This window comes from Clupea harengus, chromosome 10, assembly GCF_900700415.2.
Source record: "Clupea harengus chromosome 10, Ch_v2.0.2, whole genome shotgun sequence".
NCBI lineage: Eukaryota > Metazoa > Chordata > Actinopteri > Clupeiformes > Clupeidae > Clupea > Clupea harengus.
Genome location: NC_045161.1, coordinates 24,935,580 through 24,949,331, shown reverse-complemented (window position 1 = coordinate 24,949,331; position 13,752 = coordinate 24,935,580). Strand labels below are relative to the sequence as shown.

At 47.9% G+C, this 13,752-nt stretch overlaps 1 protein-coding gene across 4 annotated transcripts in view; it reads left to right on the top strand.

Annotated features, from left to right (window-relative positions):
- nfic (nuclear factor I/C) overlaps positions 1-13,752 on the top strand; it is a 68,528-nt gene that overhangs the window by 44,997 nt on the left and 9,779 nt on the right. For 2 of the 4 annotated variants that reach the window (XM_031574547.2, XM_031574545.2), the window contains 4 exons: positions 1,116-1,240; positions 6,608-6,718; positions 9,122-9,339; positions 12,645-12,804. In XM_031574547.2, the coding sequence (XP_031430407.1) occupies positions 1,116-1,240; positions 6,608-6,718; positions 9,122-9,339; positions 12,645-12,804 (614 nt within the window). The remainder of the gene's footprint in view (positions 1-1,115; positions 1,241-6,607; positions 6,719-9,121; positions 9,340-12,644; positions 12,805-13,752) is intronic. The other 2 variants (XM_031574546.2, XM_031574548.2) reach the window with 2 other exon arrangements.

Here is a 13,752-nt window from a genome sequence, read left to right as displayed (position 1 = left end):
GGGGAAAGGATGGATGGAGGGTGGGGGGGGGCGGTGTGGCTGGTGCGCATTCCCAGAATGCACTGGGAGAAAACAATGTCTGCTCCTCAGGTGACTGCGGACGACGTGATTTATCTGAGCGCGCTCTCATGCGCCCCTGCCAAAAAAGCGCTCCAGCCCCAGCTGTGATTTATTAGCTTATTTTTCACTGTAAACGCTGCAGCAAAGCTGGAACAAAGCGCGCCTGTTAGCGATCGCAGCCTTCAGATTTCAAGGGAGACACTCTTCCAGTGGCTGTCTCCAGCTAGGTGCTACTTCACATAGAGCCAAGAGGTACACTTCTCTGGAACCAAGGCCCGACAGGGAGGGAGTGTGTGTGTGTGTGTGTGTGTGTGTGTGTGTGTGATTGTGTGTGTGTGTGTGTGTGTGTGTGTGTGTGTTTGTGTTTGGTGGGGGAGATAACTATCTCCTTCTTCTCTCATTTTGGGCCAAGCAGCAAAGCATTGTGTTTCTATGTTTTATTATTATTCCTCATCTCCATCTTCTTTCTCCTTCTGCTATTGGAAGCTATGGCGGCCCCTAGAACCGTATGGTAAAAAGATTTGAAATTTGGCACACTTACTGGGGACAGTCGCATGATCATGGAACCCTCTTCATGTTTCATGTCTGTGAGCCTTGAGCGCTGTAGCCCCACCAACAGGTCAAAGTTGGAGGTGCGTTTATGCAGGTAACTTTTGAAGTGTATGTTTGATTTGGAAAATTAAGTAGCATTAGTTTCCATAGTGAATACTTGCCGGCTTTTGTTACAGTCCATTTAAATCGGCAGCAAAGCCACCAAAACCGGAAGTGAGGTCATATCTCTGTTTGGTCATAACATAACATGCAGTATTGACACCTAAATTGAAATATGAACTCGGGACCCCTTCCTGAGGTAGTCCAAATAAAAGTGCATAATTTGACAGCCATGCCCTTGATACAATAACATCAAGTATCCATGACAACTATGCTCTGCTGGGCTGCTTGGCCCCCTTATCGCTACTTGCAGCTATATGTTTCTTATGTGTCTTATTCTCTCCGTCTGTCGCTGTTTCTCACACACTCCCTCCCTCTCTGTCTGTCTTCACTGTGCTCTGCAGGAGTAAGAGGCATAAGTCCGGCTCCATGGAGGACGACATTGACACCAGCCCCGGAGGGGAGTACTACACTTCACCCAACTCCCCCGCCAGCAGCTCCCGCAACTGGCAGGAGGAGATGGAGGGAGGTGAGTGCACTGTGCACCTCAGCCACACACACACACACACACACACACACACACACACACACACATTCAGACAGATATATGCACACACAGACGTATGTACATGCACACACACTAGTACATGCACACACATGCGAACACACACACACACACACACACACACACACAGACACACACATTCACACACTCCTTCCCCAGCCAGGCTGCACCTTTCCTGAAACCCCCTCCCCACCTCTCACTTCTCTCTCAGCAGCACATTCCCTCCTCCCTCTCATCATTCAATTCATATCAAAATCACCAGACTTCCCCCCACAGCTCTTTCTGTGTTCTCTGTTCTTCTCACGGTGGGGGTTGTTTCATGGGTGAGAGACAAAGGTTCACAATGAAAAAAAAAATGGGGCGAGAAAAAGAAAAGCAGACACACTCCAAAAAAGCAAATAGTCAGTTTATCCAAAGAGCTGTCAACAAAACTCTTCCTCCCATCCACATCAAGGCGAGACGAGGATAGGAGAGCGGAGCGGAATAGAGAGGAGAGTAGAGGAGAGGAGAGAAGCGGAGAGAGAAAAGCCATAGCTCAGAGCTCTCTGTGTTGTGCTTGGCTTCGAATTTCCCCAAACTGAGCCTAGAGTCCTAATTAATTCATGAAGCCAGCTTTTTCTTTTTTTTTTTGTGAAAGTCGGCAGAAAAGAGCCAAGTGGCCCGGTGTGAAGTTCCTCCAGGCTGGATCCACAGATGCACTCCTCCAAGGCCACGACACCCTCCCAGGGTTATTAGCGTACCCTCAGACTGAAACTTAGACCCAAACTGATGGCTTTGAGACACCCGATGAGCCAAAACTAAAACTAAATGGAAAGAAAAATCATTGCTGAAAAACTAATGAAAACAAAATAAGAGAAACAACTAGAAATAATTGCTAAGGAGGCAGACGTTGTATCCACTCAAGGCGGCGGTGTCACACTCCAACAATTCTGAGATTTAATAGTGACAGCGAATGAATGGTAAAATCAGATAACAGCAACTTTGGTGTAGAAATCAAAGGCAAAAATCTCCCATTCAAATTTAAAATGTAATTACTAGATTTTCTCCTGTGAACTACAGATTTCCAATAAAACCATCAAGGCCCTCGAAATGACTGTCTGCTTGAAAGGCATATTTGTTATATGTGTAGCACGTAGAGTGTGAAGGGACAAGGAGAAGCAGAGAAGACTTTTGGCGAGGGAGTTACTTTGGATGTGTGTGTGTGTGTGTGTGTGAGTGTGTGTGTGTGTGTGTGTGTGTGTGTGTGTGTGTGTGTGTGTGTGTGTGTGTGTGTGTGTGTGTGTTTGTGACTGAATAGGTGTTTTTATGCTGGTGCCCATGCATGGGTGTGTGCGTGTGTATGTTTCTGTGTGTGTGCTAAAGTATTCTACCACAGAGCAGGTTTAGGATGTTCACTGGCATCGCCTGTCCACCTGTGTTTTTGCTGTTCTGTAGTAATGCTGTAGTAGTGTTTTATCCACACGACAGAGAGAGGTGAGAGGCATCTTCACTCACCCATCATGCTCATGCTTGATTAAATAGAAAACAGCGTGAGCTGTAACCAACCCTGTGAGTTTTACAAAATGAAATCAAATGAAATATGTACCCACTTCTCCCAAAAATACTGAAACCTCTCCTGCAAGCTGTTATGTAAATATGCACATTCTAAAGTTTGGTCGAATCCAAAAAACAGAATACTGCATAGTAATGGAGGTTTGGCGTGTAGCACTTCAGCAAGTGTGGAGGTGGTGGTAAGGGCCTGAGTGGGATTTTTCAACCAAATAATACCACTGCTAAATGCACAGGGGGGGAGGGAGCTCTCTGTAATCCACTGCCTATAGTAACTCCCCCATGGTCTGTACATGCAAGCAATGCACACAGTCAGTATGGACCCGTTAGACAGTCTCCATGTATATTTATGAGTGAGATGACCCCCCAACTTCATTCTCAGACACTCAGATACAGCGAGGGATTGAGGCCTGGTTTGCGGCCATCGTCTCCCTGTGTGCAGTGAGATTATTCAGTGTGTATAAACTGGAGGCCTCTGTGCTTGCCAGTGCTGTACTGCACCTCTGTGACCCGAGGGTCTCCTCACAGGCCCAGTGGTGTTAACGGCAGAGCAGGCTAGGACAGACCTGCTAGCCCCACTCTCCACACACACACACACCTCCCCACAACTGCTCCCACACACACACACACACACACACACACACACACACACACACACACACACACACCTCCCCACAACTGCTCACACACACACACACACACACACACACACACACACACACACACGCACACACACTCCTCCCCAACACTGCTCCCACTCACACATACGTGCACCCATGCCCACCGACATATACACACCTACCCAATCACACCCATGCACACACACATGTGCTCACACACACACACACACACATACACACACACACACACACACACACACACACACGCTCACACACACACGCTCTCACACACACACACACACACGCTCACACACACACACACAGAGAGCCTGCAGGAGTCTGGACTGACCCTCCTCGGGGCTCTCCCTCTTCCTGTCTAGACGGCCCTAACGAGCTCCCGTTTAACGACCCCCTTGGCTGATTGGCTCATGACGAGGGGGCGGGGTGTTTTGTTTGTTTGTGTGTGCAGCTTCCCAGGTACAGTCTAGCTGCACCGTAAGCCCCTGCAGCCTTACCAGGTAAATCCTCCCGTCTTCAAACACACGAGAGAGGCGTCAGTAGTGAGCGGCCGCCGCGGTATGGCGTGGCACGTCACTGATAATTGGATCAAAAGCGAGCTGAGGGAGCGGCGGTGTGTGTCGGAAAAGCACTGTTACGTGTCAGGGCTCAGATGAAAGGCAGCGCCTGAATGAGAGGATTGTGGCGGCTGGAACTGTGTGTGTGTGTGTGTGTGTGTGTGTGTGTGTGTGTGTGTGTGTGTGTGTGTGTCTGTGTGTGTGTGTGTGTGTGTGTGTGTGTGTGTGTGTGTGTGTGTGTGTGTTTATGCTCTGCGCCAGTCTCCCATTGAAGCTTCGCTGCCGCCCCACTGCCCTCTGACATTCCTGAAAATCTGCCATTTAGTGTCGGCCACTTGCAAGGGCAGAGAACTCTGCCTCCCTCCGTCTGCTCTCTCTCTCCTTCTTTCTGACTTTTTCTCTCTCTCTTTCTCTCTCTCGCTTTCTCTCTCTCTCTCTCTCTCCCTGTCTTTGTCTCCATCTTTTCTCTTCTGCCCTTTACCCTCTTTCTCCCTCTTTTTATTTTTCTCCACCCTTCGCTAACCGTCTTTCTCCCTCTTTTCTCTCTCACTCCCACTTTTCTCTCCCGTCTCGTTTATTGCCCCTGCCAAAGGGGAGTTGAGGGCAGATGAAAGTTTAACGGCAGTTCTCTGTGATTCCTGCTCTTGTGTGACAGCACTAGGAATTCTCAAGGGATTCACTGTTAGCATGCTCTGCAAGATTAAAGCTTTGAATTGAATTAAAAAAAAAGTGATGGCATATGGTATTAACAGCTTGAAGCATTTTTTAGCATAGCTTCACAAAAGGGGAAAGGGTAATAGTTTCTTCAGTCAGCACAATCTCAACCCAAAGTTTGTCATGGTATATTGGGTTGACTTTGCCACGGGTAAATAAAAGTTTTAAAGATTTAACTCAAACTTGAATTTAACTGGAAACACTGTCTTATTTTCTCTGAAATTGGTATTTTCAGGGCAATCTACATTATTTTGGCATACAGATTATCTTTACAGGAGCACACTGTCAAGATGCATTCAAAACAATAGTACAAAAATCAATCTCAATAAGGCGTGCACAAATTGTCTAAAGTTTTGTCTCTAGCATGCAAATACATTCTACTGTAACTGACAGATCTACATGAAAAGATAAACAAATACAGCAGTTGTACAGTAGAAGAAAATTACAACATAGTATAAATATATAAATGAAACTAAAGTATCATTCTCAATACTATAAACACTCTCTGGTCTACAGCACATAATTCAGCAGTTACTGATGTCACCCATTGTAGAACTATGGCATTGAAAAGAGAGGACAATGAGAACAAGGTCCAGAGTGTAAATATAGTCCGTACATTCACTACAGATTTACAGTACAATATACATATTGCAGTTATGCAGCAATACAAATTATAGTGGAAATGGATGCATTTGTGAAATGGCTCACTGTACGTTTGGCTGCACTCACTGTCCAGCTACATCATAGTCATCCCATGGATGAGCACATGATGACTGATGGTCACTATGGAAACTATGGTCTTCCTCTTCCTCATCATCTTCCTCTTTGTGCTTGTCTTCTCCCAACACATCTCTGGTGTCTGGCAGTTTCTACATTGTAGGATCCATTGTTTTTAAAACATACGGACACATCAGTGTCGTTTACTGCAGTCAAGTTTTATTTGATAATAATTTTGTGACTTTGTTTCCACTTTGAAAGGTGTGCTCATTGAGTTTAGATGGTGATGCCTTGAATTTAATGAATTGATTTGCATGTGTTTACTGAATAACCATAAAGTTTACCCATTGAAGAATGTGGGAATAGTGTTTACAGTTTACAGATAACTGAGGAAAACTGTAACAGCAGGAAATGACACAGGCTGCACAATGCACTGCGCCACCATGTGGTGTGTGACTGTAATAACCAGACAGGGAAACCTCGCCAGTCTCGTTACCACCAGGCTCTCCTCTGAGCTCTGGCATTGGCTGCCATTGTGTGTGGTGGCAGAGCAGAGAAGGGCAGGGGCAGAGCAGGGGCAGCAGAACTGGGGCAGCAGAACTGGGCCGCTGAGCTTTGTGTTCTCTCTGAGTCAGTCAGTCTCTCTCCTCTCTCTCTCTCTTTCTCTCTCTCTTTCTCTCTCGCTCTCTCTCTCTCTCTGTCAGTCAGTTTCTCTCCTCTCCTCCTCTCCCTCTCCTCTCCTCCTCTCCCTCTGTCTTTCTCCATTTCTCAATCGCTCTGTCTTTTGCTCTCTCTGTCTGTCTGTCTTTCTCCATCTCTCAGTCTCTCTCTCTCCCACTGTCTTACATTATCATTATGTCTTACATTACACTATCTCTACCTGCAGTCTACAGATCTTTGCTTTATGTGTGGGGTGTCTCCCTTCAGGATGCCCTTTTGTGTCTGGATGCCTTTTGAATATTGGGATGCAACGTGCTTAACTGATTGTCAGTAATTTGAGGCAATGTCATTAAGCCTTTAACTTTGTCCCTCTCTCATTTTTTGTTTCTTTGTTTCCGGCTGTCTTTCTTCCTTTGTCTCCATCAATCTTCTCTCTCTCTCTCTCTCTCTCTCTCTCTCTCTCTCTCTCTCTCTCTCTTTCTCTCTTTCTCTCTCAGGGATTTCCCCCACAGTGAAGAAGACAGAGATGGATAGTCCGTCTCCCCAGGAGAGCTCCCCACGCCTCGGCTTCACCCAGCACCACCGGCCTGTCATCGCAGTGCACAGTGGTGAGCAACATAACACACACACGCACACACACACATGCACACGCACACACTCTTATACATATACACGCACATACACACACACACACACACACACACACACACACACACACACACACACACACACACACATATACACACAAACATGCTGTATGTAAAATGTGTGTCATCATTCTCAAACACACACACACACACACACATTGCACATGACCACCAGCCTGTCATCACAGTGCACATTGCTGAGCAACCAAATACACACCACATACTCTGTCATCACTACATAGTGCTGACCACACTGAACTACACACAACTCACACACCCCATACTTTCTCCTATACAGTCAACACAGTCTTATAGACACAAATACACACTCTCACAGATACATATGCATACTTCTCTCTCTCACACACACACACACACACACTGTCTTTCTCTCACACACACACACTACACAATGCATTATCCACACTGCACATTTACAGCAGGCTTCCTCCTACAGCCAAAGACATGCCCTTACTATGCGCCGCCACACCCATCACTGCAGTCTATAACAGAGGAAGGCTAGGAGAAATCCATAGCACAATACATCAGGATGCATTCTTTTGCAATCCATTACCGATACGTTGGCAGCAAGTATTGATATATTTACTCAGTGTGTAGGCTCCCGAAAGGGATAAGCCCACATTAAGGCTTTATCGATTTTCATGGCTTCACGAGTCCTAATGCTGGCGCTTATCAGCGTGATGAGGAGAGGGTGACCAGAGACTCTGTGTTCTGCATTTGACCCCCCCTTCATTTCTTTCTTGAAAGAAAGCGTGTACAAACTTAAGAGTCCCTCAAATTCTGGTGAACACATTTTTGATATATAAAGATCTCCAAGATCTGGTAGTTTGAGAGTGTTTTTGCCCTTCGACGTTTGCGCCTCTATTTGTATCACAGAATCACCTTGTCACAATACCATTGTTGTCAGGTATTGTGATGATGTCCTGCTCCCTACTCTCCCACCTTCAGCTTTTAATGCAAACTCTGTCTTAACTGTGGGACAGGTTGATGCTCGCTCGTCCTTCAGAGGAGCTGGGTTTGTGACGGCTGCTCGTCTTAGGACCGGAAATCAACAACATTGACTCACAGTATTAAATGAGCCCCACAGTAATATCTCCTATATAACGGTCCGAATATAGTCCATGACAAATTGGTGCTATTTGCTTTGACAGAATTAAATCACAATATTCTGTGCAACCTAGTACAATATATGAAACTGGAATTGTATCCATGTACCGTTCATTTTCATTGTATCGCTTAGTGTGGTACTGAAAATGTGTTTCTGTATTCTCTATATTTATCTGGGGGTGTGTGGAGACAAATAGGTGTAGCCAACTCTCACAAGAGAAGCAGTCTGTCAGCGTGCATCGAGTTGATGGCACCGAGCGCTCACTGTGCGGTGGGCTTCCCCCTCTGACACATTATGTAATTGTTAGTGGAGACAAAGTAATGAAGAGCTATCTGGGAGTTGGCAGCTTCCACTGTCTGCAGGATGACACGCGAACAATTAGAGAGGCTGTCGGAGAACCAACTGCCTGTGTACACCGCCATATGCCACAGCTACAGTAACACATTAGCCTGCTAACGGAGGCCTGCCATTAGCAATCACCACACTACAGAAATGGGTAGCTTTCAGAGGCAGATAGTTGCTTTGTAAACAAATGAAATGGGGCAAACACCGTGACAGGACAAGTAATGTGAAAGTGCTACTGTCAACCACATGTACTGAGATGGTGATACTTATACACAACCACAAACACTCTTTCAACAAGCCAGTCAGGACTGAAAGCACGTTGTGTATGTCATTTTTCTTATAGTTTTTTGAACAGGCTCATAATTGTAGTAAATTATGAGTCCTTTTTGTATCAGATGAATAGTCAGTCAAATTCAGTATGAGTGCAACTGCAGGGTTCCCACAGTCAAGGAAATCCAGGAAAACTTCTGTGAAATTACATTTCCCTTTCCAGAACTGGGAAAGGTCTGAGAAATTACGTAATGTGCATTTAGAGTTATTCTCTTTGTCATTTTACAAAAATGTCTGTCTCTGACATGTGTTTTTCTTGGTTAGGTTTTGTCAATGTGCAATATTAAGGCCAACGCAATGATGAAAGTGCGTTAAGTCATTAGAAAATTTGTGAGAGGTTATGGAAAAGTCTAGCTCGGACCTGCCCCACCAATTTGTCCCAGATCATTTTCCCTGGGATTTTTAATTTGTGTTTGGTTAGAAAAAGTCACAGAAGTTTTTTTTTTATATATTTAGTTTTAAGTTTTACCAAAAACAAAACGACTGGGAACCATGCAGGATGCAGGCTTCTGATGTCTGACAGAGCATCAGTGTGTGACAGTGGGTCTGAGATGAAGCAGACGGTCTCTTCCCCCACCCCTTTCTCTCTCCAGGCATCAGCAGGAGTCCGCACCCCTCCTCGTCTTTGCACTTCCCCACCGGGCCGCTCCTCCCCCAGTCGGCCTCCTCCTACTTCCCCCACACCGCCATCCGCTACCCTCCACACCTGGGCTCGCAGGACCCACTCAAGGACCTCGTCTCCTTGGCCTGTGACCCATCCAACCAACAGCCCAGCCCGGTAAGCAGTGCCGCCGTTGCCTCCTCCTACTACTACGACTACTACCACCACTACTCTACCTCCTCTTCTACCTCCTCCTCCTCCTCATCTACCTCCCGACTCAGCGGGGGGGGCCCTCTCCTGCCTTTTACCGTAAGTGTGAGCCGCCGCGGGCAAGCTTCGGTTACGATGATGATGTTGATGATGATGGTTATGATGACACTAATGGCGTGACCAGAGAAACGGGTTTCTGAGCCAGCCATAACTCACACGCTCAGCCACAGGCATCAGAGGGTGTGAAACAGAGAGAAAGAAAGAAAGAGAGAGAAAGAGAGAGAAAGAGAGAGAGAGGGATCACTCAGGGCCCACACAGGATGATTAAATTGAGCGCGGAGATGACGTGCCAAACGAGGCCCCGGCCCAGAACGGACCGCAGAGGAACGCCGGCGCAGGCAGCAGCATTCTGACTGGGTGAGAGTCGGAGAGTCGGCCGCCTGGAAAAACACCCACCGACCGGAGCTCCTGCAGTGGTGAGGGGATGCGTCAACCCCTGCCTTATTTTTAGCGCTAAAGTATCGTGAAGGCCAGTGCCAGTGCACTAGCCGTGTCCTGTGTGTCATGTGTATGCAGTGTGTGTGTGTGTGTGTGTGTGTTGAATGAGTGGGTATGTGTATGTCTGTCTATCTGTCTGTGTCTGTGTGTGTGTGTGTGTGTGTGTGTGTGTGTGTGTGTGTGTGTGTGTGTGTGTGTGTGTGTGTGTGTGTGTGTGTGAGTTCTCTGACCTCAGACCACTGGTTTCACACAGAGGAGAGGCGTTTGATGCGGTCATCTCTCTCCACCCTCTCTCTCCCTCCGTCTGAACTCTCTCTTGCGTTCCCCGCTGAGCTCTTTGTAGACCTTGTAACACGAGAGCAGCACGGCCACCCGCAGCCGTGTAGGAACATGCCAGCCTGCCAGCTCAAGTTTCCCACCAACACACACACACACACACACACACTCACAGACACACACGCACACACTAATTTACACACGTGTAGTCTATACTCCACATACACTGTCTCTTACTCACTTTCTCTTTCTCCTACATACACACACACTGTACACACAGACATCCATGCTCTCTGAGTCATCCTCTGTGAGTCATGTATGTGGCACAGATCCCAGTAAAGCCAGCAGCTCTGACAGCTCTGTCGCCTCGGCAACCAGCAGCTGTCCCATTCCCCCCAAACCTCCCCTGAGCCTCTTTGTCTACTGCCACTGGTAGTCATGGTAGTGCATTGTTTCAGCGTTGCATAAACAACGTTTCTTAAAGACATTCAATACTGCTCACCTTCCCTCTACTCAGCTAGCTTACTCTGTTCCAGCACTGGCTTAGTCAGTACTTAGACTGGGGCAAAATATCCCAAGTTTTACATACTTGCTTATTCTCAGTCTTGCCACACTGATGTGGGCTTAGCTATTCTGACCTTTCATTGTCTCCAGGGCATAATTTAGGCTTTGTGTGCACAATCGTATTGTTGTTGTGTACTATGTAATGTCTTTAAACCAGTAAACATAGTTGTCAATGTCTTCAGGACTTACAACTAAAATAACCTCCCAAGACACATTTCGGTAGACAGAGTTTCCGTCCCAAACCATCATATCCCAATACCTCACAGAGAGCTGCTGCTACAGGTAAGCCTCTCCCTGCCCTGCCAGACACACTGTGCTAAGCAGAGCCTATGACTCAGCACTGTGGTGTTGTTGGGTGGGGGGGTGTCAGGATGGGGTGGGGGTGGGAGCGTGGGTGGAGTGGTGGGGGTTGTGCGGTGAGACTAATGGGGGCTGGAGCAGGCGGAGGAGATCCCCGTATCTGGCTCACAACAATGCTGAGGGTGGCACTGTGAGTCGTAGTGCAGCAGCCAGAGAGAGGGAACACAGAGAGACAGAGAGAAAGGGGGAGAATATCATTTTTCTTACACACACACACAAACACATCCTTACACACACATAAATACACTCTCCCACAGACGTACATTTTTATACACACACACACACACTCACATACACACCCTCTCTCACACATCCACTCTTACCCAGACAAACACACACATACACACACATACACACACACACACATCCACTGCCCCCCACCACACACACACACACACACACACACACACACACACACTCCCACACACACATCCACTGCCCCCCACCATACACACACACACACACACACACACACACACACACACACACACACACACACACACACATATATCTACTCACACACAGAGGCACCCACGTGGGGAGTGGTGCGGTGCGAGGCAGGCAGGCAGTGTTCTGCAGAGTCATTGAAATTCCCTCTGTGCTGCAGTGCGACGGCAGCCTGGCCCCTCACAAAGGACAGACGCACGGGCGCAGGGGCCACAATGCAGCTGACTCACGCCCCAGCCATTGTCCTGCAGGACAGCGAGGGTGCAGCCCAGGCCTGCCCTCACTGCCATGCCACGCCAGACCGGACCAGGCCACACAGGCATGGCAGGAATGCCGGAAATTCCCACGAAAGATGAGACAGGGACTGAGAGAGGGTGACAAAGAAAGAAAATGTGACAAAGAGAGAGAGAGAGAGAAAGACTGCGCAAAGAGAAAGTAAGAAGAGGAGAGAGGTTAAAAAAAGGAGACAATATCAGAAAAGAGAGAGAGAAAAGCATTTGTCAAATATCCATGATGTTTTTACATTTTCAGTTTATAATTTATGTGATGCCTTTAATGCCCAGCCCATTGCATTCTAATGAAGCCCACAGTGACTCTGTGGATTCTTCCGAGCTGGAACACTACTAATCATCAATATAACAAAAATGAATGTCAAATATAAACTATTAATAACATATCCTGTATGTGTGATTGACTACCACCAGATAATATCGTAACTCTATGCTTATGGTGAAGGTTTATGTGTTATGGATGCCCTTTCTCCCTGTGATTTGACCCTCTGCCCTAGCGTCTTGAGCAGCGAGAGCAGACAGTACATAAAGGCCTTTCTCTCTCTCTCTCTCTCTCTCTCTCTCTCTCTCTCTCTCTCTCTGTCTTTCTCTCTCACTCACCCATACGCTAACCGACAGGGAAGACATTAGCGAGTGAGTGAGAGCCCAGGCCGAACAGAGCAGGGCAGAGCAGGCAGGCTGGTGTGGGCGTGTGAAGTAGCGTGGGGCAAATATACGGTGTGCTGCACTTCTAGCCTCCTGAAGCTCACCCCCTCCTTCCTCCCTCCTCCCCCTCCCTCCTTCCTCCTCCTCCTCTGCCCTGTCCCCCCTTCCTTGCTCTGTTCCCCTCATTTCCAGCTGAACGGCAGTGGCCAAGGGAAGGTGCCCAGTCACTACATCTCGTCCCAGATGCTGGCGCCCCCACCACCCCCCGGCATGCCCCGTCTGACGTTGCCCCCTGACTCCAAATCCAGCACCACCACCGCGGATGGAGGAGCCAGTTCTCCCACGTCACCCAGTAAGTGGGGCCCGCGCCGTGGCCACCTCCTCCTCCTCATCCTCTTCCTCCTCCTCCAGCCCTCAGGACGACACTTAGAACTTGCACTCTGGGGGGGGGTCCCGTGCCCACAATGTACCCACAATGCACCTCAAAAAACAAAACCAGATCAAAGCTAAAGACGAAAGAATGAACATAAGATGGTGATTTATGGTTGGCTCAAACTCTTTGTGTGCTCTGGTCACCGGTGCCAAGTGCTACCCAAACGAACCCAGCTGGCTGGTTGGCGCTGTACAGTGCGGTGGTCTAGTTTAGAGGGTAAGGATGTATACTAAGGCAGGGGAGGACAGATTTGAAAAAGGAGTGTGTACGAGTTTAGTTCTGTGTCTGTCTGTGTGTGTGTGTGTGTGTGTGTGTGTGTGTGTGTGTGTGTGTGTGTGTCTGTGTCTGTGTGTGTGTGTGTGTGTGTGTGTGTGTGTGTGTGTGTGTGTGTGTCTGTGTGTGGGTGTGTGTGTGTGCACGTGTGTGTGTGTGTGTGTGTGTGTGTGTGTGTGTGTGTGTGTGTGTGTGTGTGTGTGTGCGCGCGTGTTGGATGGAGCCTATGTGGGTGGGTGGCTTGGCATGGCCATCACTGCTTGATCACTCCTAAATTGGCTGTCTATTGTTTTTCGCTCTGACACACACACACACACACGTGAGTCCCCAGCTGAAAGGACACAGCCTGATGATTCAGCGCCTCAAGGGCACGAAGACGTCTATGGTGGCGGCGGCGGCGGCGGCATTGCCTCTGCCTCCACCGAGAGAACGTACTCTACGTCATCCTTGCCGGGGGACGAGACATCCATGTTTGGCATTCCGCACCACCTCAAAGTCCCTCTACCATTAATCACGATAATTTAATTAAGAAACGTGGAGGACAGCTCAATATGTTCACCGACAGCTGAGAAGCTGTAAAAATAACAATAAATC